The sequence below is a fragment of the Callorhinchus milii genome, unplaced genomic scaffold, assembly GCF_018977255.1.
Source record: "Callorhinchus milii isolate IMCB2004 unplaced genomic scaffold, IMCB_Cmil_1.0 Scaffold4, whole genome shotgun sequence".
NCBI classification, from domain to species: domain Eukaryota; kingdom Metazoa; phylum Chordata; class Chondrichthyes; order Chimaeriformes; family Callorhinchidae; genus Callorhinchus; species Callorhinchus milii.
In genome coordinates, this window is record NW_024704745.1 from 35,713,328 (window position 1) to 35,735,153 (window position 21,826).

General features: G+C 39.3%; 1 protein-coding gene across 1 annotated transcript in view; it reads right to left on the reverse strand.

Moving 5' to 3' along the window:
* Positions 1-287: 287 nt before the first annotated feature.
* The window catches only part of gpc5a (glypican 5a), a 134,960-nt gene continuing 113,421 nt past the window's right edge, over positions 288-21,826 (reverse strand). Inside the window, exon 6 of the mRNA XM_042334104.1 lies at positions 288-533. Within this exon, the coding sequence (XP_042190038.1) occupies positions 288-533 (246 nt within the window). The remainder of the gene's footprint in view (positions 534-21,826) is intronic.

Genomic DNA, 21,826 nt, shown 5'->3' on the forward strand with positions numbered 1-21,826 from the left:
ACATATTTGTACACAGTTTGCTACTGCCAGCTATCTCATCCTTAATAGTGATGGTTTATTCTTTAAAAACCTGATAGTATTAGTTAACTCGGTTCATAAATGCATTCAAAACAATTCATGGGGTTAAGATCTAAGGGCATTGTTTTTTTAAACTTTGAGGCTAGCTAGATGAAATGTAAGTACCCTTTTGGTTCTCTGCAGTTGCATGCTCCAAACAGTCAATTAAAAAAGTAATTATACAATGAATGGCTTCTGGCAGCTCATACTGTAATAACACATTAAAGATTTTACTGCCAACATGCTTTCAAAGTGTGAATGAGTGTGTGCGACCAAATGGGTAGTTCGAGCACCATGCAAGACTCACGTTCAGAGGCTTTGGAAGATTTTTTCTCTTCTCCATTTCCCGACCCAAGGCAACCATCCTCATCATCACAGTCTCCGCTGATTTGCACATCACTGTCATCCATTTCCCCGCTACCCTTTTCTGCTGAGTGCCACGTCTCATACTTGGGGATCGACTTGCCCTGTAAAAGCTGCAAAGACCAATCACTGAATGAGTGCTTCATATCTTTACAAAGTATTGTTTCAGATTCAAATACCTTATTACTTTTACCCTGTATTTTTAAATATTGTGCCCTGTCTCTTATGTGAGACAGTAAATCTAAGAATTGTAAGCGATACCAAAGACATTTAAAGGAGGGAGGAAAAGGCAAGGAAGTATTATGAGTCAAAGATTTTACCAATGTAAGCTTAGGCTAGAAATGATCAGCAAAAATTAAGTTAAATAATTGTTACAGGTTTCCATTGAAGAATCCATGATGCGGGGCATCTCCACCATCTACCCAGTGGGCCAGTTCTGTGCCCTTTCAAGATACCAGCTCAAAAAGATATCAGCTCTGTATCACAGGAGCAGGTCACCTACCCATTTGTTCATTTAAAAGCACGTAGCCTAACAAGACCAGAAAAAATAGTTATGGAGAAAATAAGTGTAAAAGAGACAGTGTATGTTCTGATCTCTCTTCCTCCCTGATATAAGTTCTACTATAACTTTTAGTCACACTATTTTCTTCAATTTAAAATTAATTTTAATATGCACTAAATAAAACTTGCATTGATTAAATATTTGGCTGCATCAGCTTTGCAACAGATGCATTGAAGAAGGAACAAAAAGTGGTAATACAGTAGATATAGATACTCATGTCCTAGTTACAGTACAGGAAATGTGAGACAACTCCTGTAGTGGAATGGTCAGTGGAAGCAGAAAGATCAGAGTTACACTTCCTGATTACAATCTATTCTTGGGAATGCCACATATGAACTGGACCTCATTAAGATCACTTAGAGATAATAGAAGGCACATATTACTGGTTTCAGGGATAATGCATAGGATTCTTCACGAGGCTGGTAGAGAACAGCGAAGGGTCATGAGGTTCTGGAATTGATGTTGATCGTGTTGTGGATGCAGGCTCTTTACCTTTATGAATCTGAAACAATGTACTCTACAATCATAATCTTTGCATTTTATTTAGTGTCTATAACATTGCAGTGTCTCAAAGTGCTTTACATTATTTGTTATTATGTATAATCATCCGCATTTACAGACAAACATGGCAGCCAATGACATACAAGCTACCAGGAGGTGACTGGTATATTGATCTGGAGGATTCTTGGTCTGGACATCAGTAGAAACTTCTCTTTTCAAATAATTTCATTAGAAATTTATCATTTACCAGAAAAAAACAGGCAGACAAGATTTGGATTTAATGGTGTATCTTAATGACTGTAATTCCCTGGTTCTGTGTTTTAGAGTATCAACCTAGAGACTATAAACTCAATATCTACAGATTTCTGACCCAACAGACTGATTCCAAATGAATCTACTGATCTAAAAACCATAGAATCAGGAGATTAAGATCCTGTTCATTTAATATTCAGGACTTTTTAACTATGAAAGCTTCTGGGTTAGAAGGTTGTGAGTTTAAGCCCCGCGCCAGGGGCTTTGAGCTCATAAGTCTATGCTGACACTCTAATGCAGTGCTGAGGAGCTCTGCATTTATAGAGGTGTTGTCCTGCAGAGGGAACATGAAACCAAGCTCCTGTTTGCCTGTTTGGTTGAAATGGTAAAGAATCCTTGGCACTCTTTGAAAAAGACAGTTTCTCCTGTGTGCTGCAGTTGACTATTCAACACCAAAACTGCTATATTTTTGGCATAATTTACATAATTTTGTATTTTGCCAAAGTTTGGATTATCTGTCATTTTAGATTCTTCTGCATGAGGTTTATGTCCAAAATTTTGATTGCAAAAATTGCTCTCTTTAATTGAGAAGTTTAATTATGTGTTGCAGCTCAGAAAATGTGTGAACAGAAGCCCAAATCACTTTCGGGCTTTCACATTCCCCTTCAAGCTTATTTTTCTCCCCAATATACATCCTTTACTTTGAGTGATATTACAAACTCAGTCTTTCTTAAAGACAACTTTAACACTTTTGACATTCAGTGGCTCACTTTCTATTTTCTGTTTATATCACTGTTTATATCACTTATCAAACAAAGAATATCAACTAACTGAAACATGAGCAATTTGGTTAATGGTATTCATCCTTAGAAGGAATGATAAATAAGTCATGAATAAACACAGTCTGTTTCAGGTCAACCATATGCTATGCACAGCTCTTGGACCTCACAGGAATCTCCCACTAACAGCTGCTATTTTTCTTACTTTCTGTAAAAATCAGATAATACTTTACAGTACTAATGCAGCCATACGGAAACAAAGAGGTCTGTGGCCCAAAATTCCATCAGTTTTTAGGTTTAAGACTATTATGCAGATTTCAGATTACCCAGAATTTTGGCAAGTAATCTGAATTTTAAAAGCCAGTTCTTTTTAAGAACTATAGAAATCCCAAATTGGTACTAAATTTAATAATTTGCCAAAATTCTGCAGGATTTAAAATCTGAAAAACAGAAGTCACAGGGCTAAAACCAGGTGAATCTAAAATTACAGATCTAAAATGTCAGGTCTCAGATAAACTCAAAAGATTTCACTATTTTGTTTCAATCCAGATAGAAATACTGCAATTGAGTATGGCTGCTCAGATAAATATAATTAAATCTCAAATATAATTCCAATTGGGAGGTTAATATTAATGAAGTTACAGATGAATGAACCAAAAAATATTAAAATGTTATTCAAGTCCAATCCTTCCTCACTATGCAATATTAAACCTCCTGTGTGCACAAGCAATACATTGTCATGTTGTACGTTTGGAAGTTCCATCATACACCAGAGGTACTTTCCTATACACAAAGAAAGCCCAAATATAGAATTACTAACACTGATTTCAAAGAGCAAGCAAATCCTTTAACAAAACTTGAGAATCAATGAAAGAAGATCGCATTGAAGAATTCAAGATCCTAAAGGAAATAGTCAAACATATTTAACATGATCAAAAAAGGGGACACAGACTAAAGCTCAGAAGGGGGAAAATAGACCAAAGAATCATATTCCGTTTTTCTAGACAGAAAATGTATACGTGGTAAACTCCCCAGGGAGCCAGTGGAGGCAGACTGTGTTGGTAAATTTAAGAGGGAATTAGATAACTACTTAGCAAGTATTTCAGTTGAAAGATAATAAAAGCTTGAATTGTGTAATATTCTTATTATTTTTTTTGCAACTGGCTGTATGGAACAAGTGCAGCAACATCAGCGTACCTACTGGACCATCAAGGGAGCTCAATCATTTGGAGATATAGACTTTTATCAATGCCGCTGTGCACTGGCTATGGTTCAATGTAACATGCTATTTATTGTATAAATTCCTAGTCCATTCAACCAATCTCAAGGGTCCCATTGTTCGTGAAAGGCTGGTGCTTCAACTGATGCTTTTCAAAAATTAAAAATTAATTGACATCTGGTTGCAGATTTAGTGGAAGGTAGACTGGACATGAATCCATATGTTCAAGACTCTATTTTAGTTACATTCACCCGAGGAGGGCTTTCCTCAGCTAATGAAAGTAAGGAGGAGAAGTGAGTGAAAACCTTTTAAGTGTGGAGATTCCCAGGGCACAGCAAGCACTTTGTGGCCTCTTCTTTAAAAGCATTTTACATCTTGCACTCATTTAAAGCAGTATAATGAGTCTATCCACAACATAGCAATTTATGTTATGTTATGTTACACACAAACATGTGTGAATTTGTAAATGTATCAGTCCAGCATTACCACAAGACTTGAAGACTTCAGTCTGTATGAAATCTCTCTCTTATAGTAAATATCTAGTTCAAGTACATGATGCTGGCCATGATTTGCATGGCAGTGTTCATCATAAAACCTGAAAGAAATGCAGATAATATGATGCTAGAAAAATAGAAAATGCAAATATAAATGATATTAAATTAGTTGATAGTTGAATATAACTTTCCCAGTTGCAGTAAGTGATGCTATTTAGTCAAGAGTTATACAATTGTAAACAAATTGTAAACTACCTCAAATGTTGTATATTCCACCCAGCTTATCCTATGCTGTGCATTGGCTTTTGACTGATCTATGATCATGTCCTGCCTGTTGGGCACCTCTCACTCTTCAGCTGCACAACCTGTTGTTGACCCAACACAATTTCCTTTTTTGAGTGTGTAAGTGTGCGAGTGTGTGTATGTCTCTCTCTCTCTCATCCCATTCCTTTCTTGTTTATGGAAAGTGACATGAGAAGCAGTTTGCACCAATGCATCTTCTAGTATTATCATACAGGATTGGATGATCCAAATAAAGCTGTAACATTATAACATTATCTCAACTGTTATACAGAAAGTAGATTATCACATTTATGAGATGATGTTATGTATATATGAGATTCCCCTTTTTCAGTACAAAACTATCTGGATCAGTGAAGGTCAAGCACAACACAGACCTGGAAGCACACAAGGAAAGTCGAGTACAACAACAACTTGTGCCATTCATGCAGGCAGTGTCTCAGAGCCTAACTTCTTGAATCACCTGAGAACTGATGAAAACCAACATCAAACATCCATCCTGCTCTTGGTGTGTATACATGTCAGCTATCTCTTTACTTTAACTTAAAACCTTGGTACTGTGAAAAATGTCTTTGAACCGTTTCATAACCCAATCATTTATCTCCACTATGATATCAATCGGCCATAATATAAATCAACTAAATTTGACATTGTGTGCTGGATGGGACTTTTTTTTTAAGTCACTTAATCTGTGCTTAATTTATGACAAATGATATTACTTTTCTGATTTGTGAAATAAATCCTGACTGAAAAACACGTCTTTGAGCTATGTAGTAATGGAGCTACACTCCTGAATCTGTCTCTGTTCATTACAAGGTCTGCATGTGAATGAGCTTTGCTTGTTCCTATTAAATTGCTTCATATTTCAACACTTGTTGCAAAGCTAGATTCAGCTGAAATTATTTGTTCCACTTTTCTGATAGAGCAGTAAATAAAGGTTAAATGCATCAAGCATATTGAATATAATAAAACAGATTTTATTGGGCGTTTCACCCATAAAATACAGTCAATCCACTTTACAATATATTCTATGAAGACCTTTGAGATATCTAAACTACATGATAAGGTGCTATATCAAATGTAAGGATTATTATGGATTAATATATATTCTCCACAAAATACATAATCAATCCACTTTACAGTATATCTTGTAAAGTACTTTGAGGCGCCTTAAGAGAGTGATAAGGCACTACACCAAACGCAATGATTATCATTATTATTATTATTTTAATAATGCGAACTGAAACCCATGGTCAGCCATGGTGCAACTATTATTTATAGCTTTATTTAGCTCTGTGTCTCATCACTAATGTTTGGTATAATAAACAACGATCAAACCTCAAAATTGGTGATATTTAATAACCTGAAGAGTTGACATGTCCTGGCATTTTTAAGTTGATTTACCTTACTTTCATATAGCCTATTAAACATAACCTCCTATTTGCAATAGATCTGAAGGATGAAGGATCAGTTTACAGGAACAATATGTATAATGTTCTTCTGCAGTTTACATAACCTGCTCAAATTAATTTATAAATGAAAGAACATTAATGTAGTGAAGTGTTGTCCAATAGAAATCGCTGACCAGGTGCAGCTGTAATGACACCATTTTAGCCATATGCACTAATTTTAATTTTAGTAGAAAACGCCTTACGTACACTCACATAATTAAAGCAATATACTTCACATGTACTTTTACATGTATATTTACTTAAACATCTATTACCACTTAATGAAAATCTAGCGCAAGACTGGCAGTCTTCGCCAGTCCTGCCCCTGCTCTCCATCCAGAACATAGTTGGATGCTGCTTGCCCTTTGCCATGACATTCCCTGTTGGAGTTGTTTGTTATTGACTGGGCTTGCTTTCTTCTGCTGGCCTGGAATAGTTATCGACAGCTCCCCTCTCCATACAATATACCTGTTTTTCCCATGGTACTGAAATCCAGTATTTTCACCTCATTTTAGCAGATGACCCATAAACAGTAGCCAAGGAGGTAAAGCACACACAATGATTAAAACACTGTGTGTTTGCTGCTTTTGTCTTACCATTTTATCAACAAACATCAAAAAGGTCAATGTACATATGTATATGCCATGCAAATTCTAGTATTGAGATCACATGCCTAACGACAGTGCCTATTATTCATTGTTTTAATTACTAATCAAAAATCAATTTTGGCACATCTGGATTCCCGATTCATCATACGTGGTGAGTGGCTAATGTATTGGACAAGCCTGATATAGTGTCTCCTTTAATATTTGGGAATAGAAACGCTCTATTGGTTAGAAAACACAAAGGGACCTGGTTCCGGGGCCTTATGAAAACTCACTTTAAATTTCAAACCAAGCAGATACAAGTACCAAGCTTTCTAATCCATATTTAATCCAAAATCCAGTATAACTGGCTTCTCATCTCATTGTTGTTTATGGGACATTGCTGGGTCACAGATTAACCGCATTTACATTTCTAATACAATATATTTTCTAAAGCTTTGAGATGGTTGTCCGTGCTTGAAAGGTGCTGTATACATATATTATAAAGTTATTTATTGATGTTATTATAATTTAAGGTTTTAGCACCTATTCCTTTATAATTATTCCTCATGGAGCAATGGGATCCACATGCAAATTGTGCAAACTTGTGAAAACAAAAGCCATCGGAAATCATGCGAGGTTTGTAAACTATGTATTCTGTAATCCTTCTCATGGGCTGCTACTTACATAATTCACCACTCCTGCAATTCCTTCATGTTTTTATACAACCTGCATTGTACATAGGGTTTTCACAATTTACACAATAGGCCCCATTATTTAGACTTTTGATTGAAGAATGATTCTAGACCAGTGCAGGTGGTTGGTAGGACTTTGTTTGAATTACTTGATTGAAGCAGTTGTGCATAAGTAAATATTGACTTAATAGATTTTATTTTGATTCTAATAGGGAACAATTCATAGTGGATAGCTCCTTTACTTGTGCATTTGTAAGATAACATTAAAAAAAACATGTTCCATCCCATTATACAAACGATTAATGTGGTTACATCTTATCTGGTACAAAATAATAAGGTACTATCTTTTAAATTAATCTTCATTAAATAATTTTACTATAATGATGTTAGAGTAATCTGTAGCACTCATAAGGTTTTAGTCCATTACATAGAAAAGCACAATAAGATCAGAATGTATTCAGAGTAAAGAATGTAATTGGAAGGCCATGTGCATTGGAAAGATTATAGAGTACTAATAGCTTGTTAATGATTGTCTTCCTGAGAGTTTGAAATAATGTTGAACTCTGACTTTCCTATCGAGGAAACTATCAATGCTGATGGTGCATGTTAAGGATCAAATGGGATGGCAGAATTATCAATCATTACTCCCGACAGTCTTTTTCCTCATTTGAAGAATAAGAAGTAGTTTTGACATGTAATCAGGAGGCCTTACATGAGCCTGTAAATGGTGAGGTAAATATTTTCTTGACACTGGGAATGTCCTGAGAAAATATTTTTAGGCGGTTACGTTTTATTTCATATTTAAAAACCTTCTTTGCTCTGTTGTAACTTCAGAAGAGTGTTTTCTGCCACACCACTCTGACATTTTACATTTCTCATCTGACGTTCAATCACATCTCAGTTGGGTCAGCCTGATACTCTGTCACATTTCTAACAGAGATTACTGAATCGTGTTAATTGGTGCTAAATTAGTTTGGTTTGTAAGAACTCAACTGACTGGCCAAACCTAATTTGGGCTCAATTTGACCCCAGACACAAAAGGATTATCTACTATACAAGCCATTTCTCAGCCACTCATATTTTTATATGTAACTATTAGCCTGGCTCAGTTGGTAGACTCTTGCCACTGAATCGGAGGTTGTGAGTTCTAGCTTCAAGACAGGGTTTGAATTCACAAAGTCTCGGCTGACACTCCAGTTCAGTCCTGACAGTGCAATGCGTTGTTGGAGATGCAGTCTTTCAAATGAGACGTTAAACTCTTCTGCCAATTTAGGTGGATGTTAAAGATCCCATGGCACTATTTGATAAGAGAAAGAAGTTTCTCCTGGTGACTTGGTCACCAATCCTCCTCCCCTTCCAATTAAAAAAAAAGCTTCTGATGTTAGTGGGACATTGTTGTGGGAAATTGGCTGTCAAGATAGCCTACACAATCACTACACTTCATAGTAAAATCCTGTGATGTGAGACGTCTTGATAACAAGATAAGGCGCTGTATCAAATAGTGAAAAAAATGTGTTAATATTCTTCTCAGCATCACACAGCAAAACTAGTTTGCAGTCAAGATGCCTCCAATGTAAATTTCTTCACATCCACTGCTCCCACTGGAATCAATCCACAATCATCCACACCAAATAGTTCCATAGCAAGCAGATAATTAAACACTTCTTTTTCACAATTTGTCTACTAGAATTACAAAAATATAAATAGAATACATTAGGAAGTACCAATATAGGCTTATTATTCCATTCTTAATGTTCTCTATACCCGCTCTCCACTTCATTGCTCCCATTATCTTGTTAGCCTACTTGTAGGATTCAATTCATATCAAACAGGCTTTCGTGCTAGCTCATCTAGTCCATTCAGAGATCTTGTCACTTCTAGAACTGCGGAATCTTCTTATATAGTATCTGAATAATGTAGTTATAAACGTAGTTCCGCACGAGGCTATCTCCTCCATCCTCACCTAGCTCCACTAGCTCCCATCCCCCTGAGGATTCAGTTCAAGATCATCATACTCCCTTTTAAATCCCTCCAAAGACTTGCTCCATCCTACCTCTGTGACCTTTTTAAACTCTACCAATCCGCCTGCTCCCTCCGCTCAGCAGACACTGGCCTGGTTCATGTCCCCCCCCACTTCCCTGTTCTACCTTCAGCAGTAAGCTTTCATCCTTTCTGCCCCCACTCTCAGGAAATCCATCCCGTAGTCTCTTTGCCTTGCAGCTTCCTTCAAGACCTTCCTCTTTGACCACACCATTGGTCTTCCCTCACCCCCATTGGCCACCATAGTTCAATACGTAGATTTGTCAGAACTCTACTTTAAATCTTTCCTTTTGCAGGACCACATTTGAAAAGATTCATAACTGCTTTATGGTTGGCACATTTACTTTCCAAGCTATTCTAAACAGATCCTTATATTTCCCTGGCATAAAAGGAGCTATATAAATTTGTATTGTATTGTTTACACAACCTTGTATTTACTGAATTTTCTTGATGAATTTAGTGATACCAATTTTTGGCATATACCTCTCTGTTCCTGGTCTGGCCATGGGCACTGGCTGCCCTCTAATACCATAACCTAATGGCCACTATTCATGTGTGAGCTCTGGCTATGAGCATTGGCAGGTCACTCCACTGGAGAGGAATCACAGTTGAACCTAACCTCTCACCACCTGGATGCCACACACATGCACAACCAGGAGAGGTTCCTGTGGAAGGAACAGGAAACCTGGTTGGTTTTCTCCTCCCTCACTCTGGGAAGGCCAAAACCAATTTAACTTCCAGTCCAGCCTCTGCTAAGATCTGCAAACTCAGCACATCCTGGGATTCGGACCAGTGAGCTCTTGGTCTCTTAGATGCAGCTCTAACCATTACACCATCGGGGGCTGCCAAACCTACTGGATATTCATTAATATCGCGTTAGAAGTTGTAAAATGGCATTATCATAAATTCAACAGAGTGAACACTTTTTAAATCGCAAACATTAAAAGCCTATTAAAGTGTGTCAATGTACAAGTCCCTGACAATGTGGGATCAATTTGGGTGATCTGCAAATAAATCAACTACCCTAGACTTTACAATTTAAATGAACTAGGAACAGGGAAGCTGAAGGATTTTATTGAACATCTGCCAGGTCAGATCCCTCCAAATCCAGCCTCTATGTTCTGTTCTTGATGAATAGCTGTACTATGTCATCCCGTAGGTGACAACACTAAAATGTGTCAGAGTCAGGTATGGACTTTTCAAAGATCAGGCACATGTGCAAACACAGGAACAACAGACAATTACTGCATGTTTTCGTGGGAAACCCTTATCTAATTCCCTGTCACAAACAATGCTCTCTAATATCTCCTTCACCGTTAACTTGCAATAATTCGGGATTGGAATTAGCTGAAACAAAATAATTGGTGAGTTTCCTGACTGAAGTAAACAACATGCAACAAATAATTTGTTATATTACAATCTCCATACTTGGGTAATTGGGTGAAGCAAAGACATCCATATTTAATCCAAACCATATCTAAATTAGTTAAAATTGTATTCCCTTCTCCAACTCAACAGCAAAATGAAAACTTTGCTCAACTTCTTCCAGATTTCTACTACATCATCAGGGCAAAAAGATCCAAATTTATCCAATCCCTAATTTCAAACCTATCATCATGGTTTTGCTTTAGTTCTTCTGAACTCAACTGTTGAGGTAATTATATTTATGTTCAATGTAATTTTACAAATTCTTCCAAACACGGCTTGGCTTCTCAGTAACTGTTTAATAGTGAATTTCAGAAAGCATTTCAATACATCTTCATATCCTCATAGTGGCTGCATGATCTTAAATTGTTACGCATGATTCATTTTAAAACGAACTAGAACAGTCCAACAGAACATTAGCACAAGTCAGTGAAGTGTAACTAATATCATATTTATATTACTTTTTTGTGTCAAATTGTTGCTTAAAAAGCGCAATGTAAATTTTGTTTGTGTTTCACGATCTTGCAGTAAATCATGCTGAAGGCTGCTTGCTGAAGCTACTTTGAAGAGGTAAGGGTTAGGGTTAGCAGCAAATTATACACAGATGATACAAATCAATCTTGTCTCACTCTAGAAATCCCCTAAAATTTTACTGAGTGGTCCATTGGATCATGTTGAAGCATTTTCATATAAAACAGCTAGTCAAGAGACTAACTGTGTTTGGCATTGGTTAGTATTAATCTACACATTTGTTTAACTGTGTATCTTTGCAGAGCTGTCCTCAGCCTTCCAGCTGAAATGAAACTAGTATCAACAAGGCTAATTGCATATGTAATACATCTAAATGACATTTCAATATAATTTGAGAGAAGTCTTCATAAGCCTGTTTCCATCACGAATGGTGCCATATTTACATATTGTCCCTCTTTAGGGACACTACCATCAAAGGGAAATTGATGGGACACAATCTAGCATAAAGTGATGTAGTTATTTTCATGATTTGAAAGTTATTATTTTATATATATAAACTGAATATACATCATAAAAACTTAGGATTTTCAGGCACTTACCAGGGCTGCTCGACACTGCATGTTTTGACTGCAATATTCAAGAAGTAAAAATAATCATCCTTGCATTTGATATAGCTCCTTATCACGCTGTTGAGACATCTCAAAGTGCTTCAGGATGTACTATAAAGTAGATTGACTGTATATTTTATGGGTGAAATAATAAGATTTGTCGGCTATTTGCACAGATATTAGTGTTGTGTCAATACTGATCTTGATTTACAAACTAGTATTTTCTGGTGTAATTGTTTTCTCTATAATGCACTATAGCTATATGCCACTGTTTATTCAAGATACCATGTCAATCCTACTGGTATTGGTACCTGATTCAGAATTCTGACTAAACAACTAAAACTTGCACTTATATAGTGCCCTCCACTCAGGGTAGCGTCTCAGAGTGCTTAACAATAGCGGCGCCTGAGCCGGGGTGGGGTCGTAAGCATGATCGAAGAGGAAGGTATTCAGCTGGACTTGAAAAAGGGGAGAGAGGGGGCAAGGCGGAGGGATTGAGCGAGAGTGTTCCACAGTTTGGGGGAGTACTAGCTGAAAGCACGATCTCCAATGGTGGGGCGGAGGGTGTGAGGGACAAGCAGGAGGCCGGTGCCAGTCGAGTAGAGGCGCCGGGGGGGGGGGGGGTGGATTGGGGAGTGATGAGGTTGGGAAGGTAGGGAGGTGCCAGGAAGTGAATGGATTTGAACACGAATGTGAGGATCTTGAAGTCAATCCATTCGGTGATGGGGAGCCAGTGGAGCCTGGCCAGAACTGGTGAGATGTGGGTACGGAGTTTGTATGTAGGTGGCAAAGTTCTGAATTAGCTGGATGTTTTGAATAGTTGAGCTGGGGAGACCGGTGAACATGCGTTTGAGTAATAAAGCGTGAGGTGACAAACGCATGTACGAGGCTGCATTTGGGGTAAGGTATGGTCAGAGACGGGCAATGTGGCAGAGGTGGAAAAAGGCGGTGCTGGTCAGGGACCGGATGTGGGGGAGGAAGGACATCTGGTGTTCGAACTGGACGCCTAGGTTGACACTGGTTCGGTAAGACTGAGGGAGAGCCCAGGGAGGTTGAGGAGTTTAGATCCGCAGAAGTGAAGATGTTAATGGGACCAAAGAAGTATGGCTTCTATCTTGACCACATTCAGCTGCAGGAAGTTTGCACTCATCCAGGCCCTGATATTTTTCTCTTTGACCGAGACTTCGGCTCCCCTCTCGACTCTCTACCCACTCCTCGCTCCCTCCCTTCCCTCCCCTCACCCTGACCATTTCCCGCCTGCTCGGGTCCTGACCCAACTGTACAGCACCTTGGGACGTCCTCCTGATGTGGAAGGCGCTCTATAAATGGAATGTTGTTGTTGTTGTTGATATCTGCCAGACAAGCAACAGAGTGACAAGTAAACAATCTGTAGAGTACATGCTCATGAGAGACTTTGATGAATTTGCTTTTGGAATCATGACAGATCAACATTTTAGGATATACAAAGAAGTAGAACAAGGGGACACAGATTTAGAATTGTGAAGGGGAATTTCAGGACACATACCAGGAAGTTTTTCTTTACGAGGAGGGTAATCAATGACTGGAGCAGATTGCCATGAAAAATGGTAGAGGCCAGGACACTAGGCTCATTTAAAAAGTGCAGTGATGGTGGGAGGGTGTTGTGGAGGGATGAGATTGGATGGATTGAAGTAAGCAAATTCTTTGTTCATGATGCTGACAGCATCAGCATCCAAGGCTGCACTCTCCACCTCTCAAAGCCAGTCAGGAACCTCGGGGTTCTGTTCGACCCTGAGCTGTCCTTTCTCCCCCATATCCGCACCACAACTGGCACCGCCTTCCATCACCTCCGGAATGTCGCCAGACTACGGCACTACCTCACCCCTCACGCTGCTGAAACTCTGGTCCACGCCTTTATCACCTCAAGGCTGGACTATGGGAACTCTCTCCTCGCCGACCTTCCCGGCACCTCCCTCCACAAGCTGCAGGTCATTCAGAACTCTGCAGCTCGTGTACTGTCCCGCACCAGGCTTCGGGACCACATCACTCCCACCCTCGCTCGCCTCCACTGGCTCCCCATCCCCCAGAGGATTGATTTCAAGATCCTCATCCTCACCTACAAGGCCATTCACGGCCTTGCTCCCTCCTACCTCTCCAACCTACTATCCCCCTACCTACCCGCCCGTACCCTCCGTTCCTCTGGCTCCGGTCTGCTCCACATCCACGCCCCAACCGCCCTACTATCGGTGGCCGGGCTTTCAGCCTCTCAGCCCCTAGGCTCTGGAACTCTATCCCCCAGTGCCTTCGCCTTACCTCCTCCCTTTCCTCCTTCAAGGCCGATCTCAAGACCTTTCTCTTTGACCGTGCCTTCAGCTCCCCTCTCGACTCTCTACCCCCTCCTCACTCCCTCCCTTCCCTCCCCTCACCCTGACCATTTCCCCCTTCCTCACTCCCTCCCTTCCCTCCCCTCACCCTGACCATTTCCCCCTGCTCGGGTCCTGACCCAACTGTACAGCGCCTTGGGACGTCCTCCCGACGTGAAAGGCGCTCAATAAATGGAATCTTGTTGCTGTTGTTGTTGTTGTTGTTGCTTTTTCTCATGATCTCATTTCAGTCATCAGAGTCAATCGTCTGTTGATCCCTTTTTTCATCCTTCCACTTGAACACTTTGTGTTCCATGGAAAACTAAAAAAAATCCTGCCTTCTAGGGAATAATATTGAAAGATCATGTCTACTTCTTTATCCAGCCCAATCTTGTGATCTCTACCAGCAAATTCATAGCTGAGGCCTGGGAACAGGCACCAGTCTCTTCTGATGGCTTCTATCAGTGTTCAATATGAGAGACCATGAAATGGGAAAAGAAAATAGATGGAGTTGGATCTTTACATAATAGCTAAAAAAAAGTTTTACAAACTAAAACGTAAAAAAAAATCAAATCAGACAAGAGGCACTACAGAATAAAATAATAGTATTTGTTTGAAAACATAATTGACCCTGGTCTTAAATGAACTGCATTAACACCTCTTTGTTCATGATGCTTTTTCTCATGATCTCATTTCAGTCATCAGAGTCAATCGTCTGTTTATCCCTTTTTTCATCCTTCCACTTGAACACTTTGTGTTCCATGGAAAACTAAAAAAAATCCTGCCTTCTGGGGAATAATATTGAAAGATCATGTCTACTTTTAATGGAATCATTAAAAAAACTCCTGATACAGATTTTATTGAATTGAATCCACTTGATGCATATTTCATTTCCAGAGTGCCTTAAGGACACAAAATTCTATTGATTACAAAAAGGTGATAACAGTTCTATTCTAAATAAAGCTTCATAGATATGCCACAGACATTCATTTAAATATCTGTGCAGGCTCAGACTAGCTAAAGGTTTAAAGAACTTAATCTGACATTTTCTTTCAATCCTATTGCTCGTCAAGCCCCTGAAGTGTGTTAACATTTGAACAGATGCTCCAGGTTGTTGAGTAGACCATGAGATTTTTTTTCACATAGATTGTTGTTGGTACTTGGAATGCCCTATCTGGAACTGCAGCTGAGGCAGAGATCCATATCAGCTTTTAAGATGTAATTAGATAAACAGCTGAAAGCAGAAATATAAAAGGGTATGGGGCAAAAGGGAGGATAATGTGACTAAATAAAGGATAATTGCTCTTTCTGTGAGCCAGCATAAGCACAACAGGCTGGAAGGCCTCCTTCTGTGCTGTAATTGTCTATGGTTCTTTGACTGTCCAAAAGTTCTGAATATATAAAGGGGAAAATGTTTCCTACAATTTGAATTTATTTGCCCAATTAGTTATTATTTTCATTATTCATTTATTTCTTTAGCAGGAGCATCATCACACACCATTTGTTCAGTTATTCAATCCACGACTGTTTGTGGGATATTGCTGTGCACAATTGGCTGCCAGATTTTGCCCACAAAATATACAGTCAACTCACTTTACAGTACATTATGTGGAGCTCTTTGAGACATCTCGAAGACATAAGGTGCAAAATCAAATGCAAGGATTGTTATTTGTATTAAAATTAAAAAACGTCCATCAAAATATCGAAAACGAATACTCTTAAAAGAAAAGTGCAGTGGTTTTAAAGTGACAAATCGTAAATTGTAGTTGGGGTGACAGTTATAAATCAGCGTGTTTCATGACTGTGGTTTACACAGTAAAATTTAAACTCTCGATTAAGAACATTTAAACTCTCGATTAAGCAGCTAGTGACAACTGACAGCAAGCTTTCCATCAATAGCCCACAATGATGGCCATAAAAGGGCAGTTCATGTCTTGTTGCATCATTGCAGCATTACATGTTTGTATTTAATTTCACAATTAATTGGTTATAACTACATGCTCATGTACATGTGACCATATTTCAACAACATTTTCTTTTCTTTACCTGCCTATACCTACCCTTCACCCAAAGGATAGGAAAAAAGGTTTGTGGCTGCTCTATCACCAGCAAAGCTGCATCTAACAACAGTCAGCTGTCACTGTGTCCGCCTGAGATGGAAATCTCCATCGAGCCAACTAAACTATGTTTTTTCCTGTTCTTGAGCCTATGCAGGTGCCAGTTACTTTATTGGTACAAATCAACTAGAGTAAAACCCCATTATAAAACATTTCATGTATTCACTTAAAAAGAAACCAATTACCATGTTAACAGGACTCAAACCAGACAGTGATCCCCATTTGTATGACAATATAACATTACATATTTATCATTTATAATGTCCGTCTTTTCTCTCAGTACTATATTTCGCCCACAAAATATACAGTCAATTCACTTTACACTGTATTCTGTGAAGCACCTTGAGATGTCTAGAAGACGTGATAATGCACTATATCAAATGCAAGGATTATTATTATGCTAATCAATAAAGTCTTCCATTTTATATCAGGACACTTTGGATTGTTTACTAAGTGCAGAACTATCCGATCTTACATGATTGAAGCTTTTAAACCTAATAATGTGTCTCCAGGCCATAAGTGAGCCCACATTCTGTCAGATTACTTGTATTTCTTTGGTACTGCACAAATCTGGATATATAATGAGGTGCACCATTAACTGCTTGTTGAGATATTTAAGTTGTATGAAAATTCCATTCCTACAGGTTACCTGTCATTGGGCCTTTCAATGACAATTGATTTCGTGGCATTGCACTTTACGATTCAGCTATGTGAAAACTCATTGCAGGCATCAAAAACATCGACAAAGCACAACTATATTCACTCATTGCATGCATAGATTTACATAGATTGTACAACTCAAAAATAGACCAACTCGTCCGTGCCAGTGTTTATACACCTGGTGGGTCTCCACCCAATCCATGCTCCCGCACCTTTTTACAGGGTCCCCTTTTTTTTCCTCATGTGTATATCTAGCTTCCTGTTAAATGTTTTTATAGATGCATCCGTATAAATGCATCAATGCAGACCCATGAAATTTACCCCTCCTTCCTCTCTCCCCCCCACCCTCTGGTGCCTTCATTATTTTAAAATAATCTCTTATGAGATGATATATCAACATGAACTGCATTCCTTTAAAAGAATGACAAATGTTCCAGCCCAGAAATAAGCGATTCAGACTAGTAAGTCTGCGCGAGTGTTTTCTCTGTGTACAAAAGAGCCATCTAATCTAATTCCATGTTCCTCCTCGCTTTCCACTCCCTTTACTATTCCTCTTTTTCAAGCATCTAATCCTTTTCAAACAAATGTATACTCTTTTGCAGATACATTTTTGGCTGAGTATCCAATCATTGTGGCACCCGCACATTCTGACTTCCTAAACTAAATCAATTTAATCAGTCAAGCATGACCTGCCCTGTGCAATGAGTGCTGACTCTCCCAGATCAATCCGTGCCTTTCTAAATGTTCACAAATTACATCCTGTATTATGGTCTGTAAAGGTTCATCCACAACTGAGGTTAGACTAATTGGCTTATAATTCTCATCCCTTTCCCTTTTCTGAAAATATTTCCTATCCTACATTCACTTGGCATTATTCTCATTTCCAAAGAGGTTTTGAAGACTGTGGACAGTGGGTTCACAATCTCCCACTCAACGTTTTCTGATATTCTACAGTGAGTACCACTCAGGTCTGGTGACTTCTACACAAACCTTTTTAAAACTGTATTGATAAAACATGAAAGCAACAATGGTATTACCGTTTCACCACCAGATAAAGCCCCTTACGACGTCAACTGCATCTTCAACAGTGTGCATCATGATAATTCGTGGGGCACTGCTGTGCTTAATTAGCTGCCGTGCTTTGCCCACAAAACATAGTCAATTGACTTTACAGTATATTCTGTGAAGTGCTTTGAGACGTCTCGAAGACGTGATAAGGCGCTATATCAAATGCAAGGATTATTATTATTATTTATTCACCAATAGCAAATCAGACTCTGGGATCCTTGGTGTACTCCAATTTAGAATATGGCACCTCTGCTGTGTAGCACAAGTTATTATAAACTTGTTCACAGCTTGTTGCAGGTTGTTGCCTCCACCTGAATTCTATTTGTATTGAGTGTATTATCTGAACAAGTAAATCTAAATTCACACACAAACAAGGAAGAACATGCGACTGATCTAAAATCAAAAGCCATATCCTGAACCTGTTTATACTGAGTATATTCCCAGTAGAGACTTGGCACTGCATCTCTACTGTGAAAATGAATAGTGTTTCATGCTTGCTGTATAGCAGGTGGTGCTGTTAAAGCTGTCTTCTCCGAAAGTACATGTCCTGCTTTATGATTTATGTTTTCACATTAACTGATGCCCAAGCGAGATAATTCCTTTCTGGATATAAATCACAATCAGTTCCACTATTTTCTATGTTTCACACTTAAACTCCTATCATCCAGTTTTATCACAGATTACAAACATTTAGAAATACATTCAAAAACTCAACTCTGCACAAACAGCAAATGCTGGTAAGCAGTCCCAACACAATGTGTAGACAAGCTGGGCATCAGAGATAATGTGACAAATACACAACAGCTGCCAGACTATAACCAAACTTTTTGTCTTTGATGTCTGTTTTTAATGAATGTTCAACATTTTGAGAAAGAAAAGCCTTTTGAAATTTGTAAAATTCTGAAACTTGATATTGCAGGAAACTTTCAGAATCAAATTTCAGAATAAGTCTATCTACTACACCCTTGGGTAAAAATGAGAAGCTTAAAATCCTGCAATTTTTCTCCTTTTCCTGCCTTACTCTCTCTCACTACATCAGATCCCATGTCCCCTGCCACTCCCACACTCAGACACACACACACACACAATTAAAAATTCTGAAAATTCAGACTGGGCAAACAGCAAGCTCTCTGACCTTTTTTTCATGCACTTTGGGATGTCAAACATGAAAGGCACTATATAAATGTAATTTTGTTGTTGTTGTTTTGGCTCCCATGTTAGCCAGCAATTAGAAGCTCCCCAACAGCAGCTTGGGTTGAGTTTCTGCTGGAAGGTAGATGGTTTCTGCTGAGTATCTACCTTGAAGACATGGTTAACACCACTATGTGTGAGAATCACAAGGATAAAACCATACCCTACTGTTCACAGCACCAAGTGCTTATCCTCCATCATGCTGCCATCAAATGGTGCACTGTTGGACATTGAGCAAAAATGTTACTGCCAACAGCCGCTGACAAATGCATTAACAAAAAACATCGGTATTAAAAATAAAATAAAATAATAACCACACTATCTGAAGATGTGCAAAGATAGAAATGAACACATAATGTTAACCTAATTACCATTGTGGGTGTGTTGTCCATTTCCAACCACAGTGAAGCTTTCACCATCTTCTAATCAACACAGAGCAAGATTATTTAATACAGTTTATAATTTCCTTAGCAATGATTCTTTGGAGACTTTTTTTCACTTTGCTAATGTTATCATTTGGCTCATTTTACAAATATGTGCAGTGCAGTAATCTATGCCACTCACTGTCTTGTTTCCGTTCACAGAAATGACTGGGCATGAAAAGGTCAAACAAGTTTTGACTGAACTCCTGATAACTCTGTCATAAACATTGCTATTGAGATCCAGCAACTTTTAACATCAAAGCTGATAGTTTGTTTCCCTGCTGACTAACTCACTCCAGCTCAGTATTGATCAAACATCAATGAATACATGTGGTCTCCACATCCTGAAATAGATATCAGAATAAACTATAGTTCAGGGTAAACATGCACAGGCTAGTATTGGAAATGGAAAAGCTTTGTATGTTTGTCTTGGTCCTCAGACAAAAATGATGTGCTAATCCAGGATTTATAAAATGTTACTATTGAAAGAAAATCTGTTTCAGTCATACCGTACACAATCAATTTGTAATAGAACCTTTTGGGGCCCCTACAGCATCTGAATGACCGTCCCAACTAGTATTTGCTTTAATATACAGTCAAGTTTGCTTAATGTTAAACTCTGTCAGACTGGACACAATTATAACAATATACATTGTATAACAAACAGGCAACTTCCCTTGAAGAGACTGTTCTGCAGGCATTTACAATTTCAGGAAAAAGAAAAAAATGTAAAAAGCCAACATTTTAGTTTAATTTTACTGTAATAAGATTTTTTNAAAAATATATATGTAGTCAGTTATTTTTGACTGTTCCCCCTCCTCCCCAGCTCAGCGCCGTGCTCTGCCACTGTCACGCGCTCTGAGACGATACCCTTCATGAGGAGTGCCACATAAATGAAATTTGTTGTTGTCATTGGATCATCTGCCTTCAATCAACCCACACCAAGCACCTTTTGGGCCATCGTCTATCAATCCAATCCTGCTATCTCATTGGTCTATCCACCTGTCTTTTCGTTCCAGATTTCAGGTGCCAGAGCAATAACAACAAGAAAATTACATTTGTATAGCACCTTTCACATCAGGGGAACTTCTCAAGGTGCTGGACAATCAGTATTTCGGACCTGAGCTGGGGGTCAGGATTGGGGAGTATGGAGGGCAGTGGGGGAAGGAGGGTCACCAAAGGCACGGTCGAAGAGGAGGGTCTTGAGAAGGGTCTTGAAGAAGGTAAGAGAGGGGACAAGGTAGAGGGACCGTGGGATGGAGTTCCAGAGGGTGGGGCAGAGTGGCTGAAGGCCCGCCCACCAATGGTGGGGCTGACAAGGCTGAGGACGTGAAGCAGGCCGGAGCCCACTGAGCGAATGGAGCAGGTTGGTAGAGGGTTAGGAAGACACAGAGGTAATAATAATGATAATAATAATAATAATCCTTGCATTTGATATAGCGCTTTTCACGTCAGGAGGACGTCCCAAAGCGCTTCACAGAACACACTATAAAGTGAATTGACTGTATATTTGTGGGTGAACGCGGCAGCCAATTGCGCACAGCAATGTCCCACAAACAGTCGTAGATTGAAAATGACCAATTTATTATTGTTTTTGGTTTTGGAGGGATTATTATTAGGCTCTGTGTGGAGTAAGGAAACTTGCCCAAGGTTTCGCCCTGCCTGGAATTGAACTCCGGTCTCTCACTTGCAAAGCGAGTGCTCTACCACTGAGCTACAGGACTCCACAGGTAGGGGGGAGCAAGGCCATTGAGGGCTTTGAAGGTGAGGACCAGGATCTTGAACTGTATCCTCTGTGTGAAGTCGGGTGAGGAAGGGGTTGATAGGGTCACAGAGCCTGGTGCGGGAGAAGACACAGGTTGTAGAGTTCTGGATGATCTGCAGCCTATGGAAGAGGAGTTGGGGAGCTGACAAGCAGGGAATTTGCATCGTCAAGCTTGGATGTAACAAAAGCATGTATGAAGGCTTCGGCAGCCTGCGGTGTGAGACAGTGGCGGAGCTGGGTGATGTTGTGAGGTGGGAGGCAGAGTGGGGCATGGCACGGATGTGGGGTAGAAGGAATAGTTGCCAAGCTTCTGGACTGACTCATTGAGGTGGAGTGTCATCCTTGGATGGTGATGCTGTCAGTGCCTAAGGTGTGGAGGCCATAATGGGAGCCAATCAGGAGGCCCTCAGTCTTGTTGACGTTCAACTGAAGAAAGTTGGCTCTCATCCAGGGCTTGATG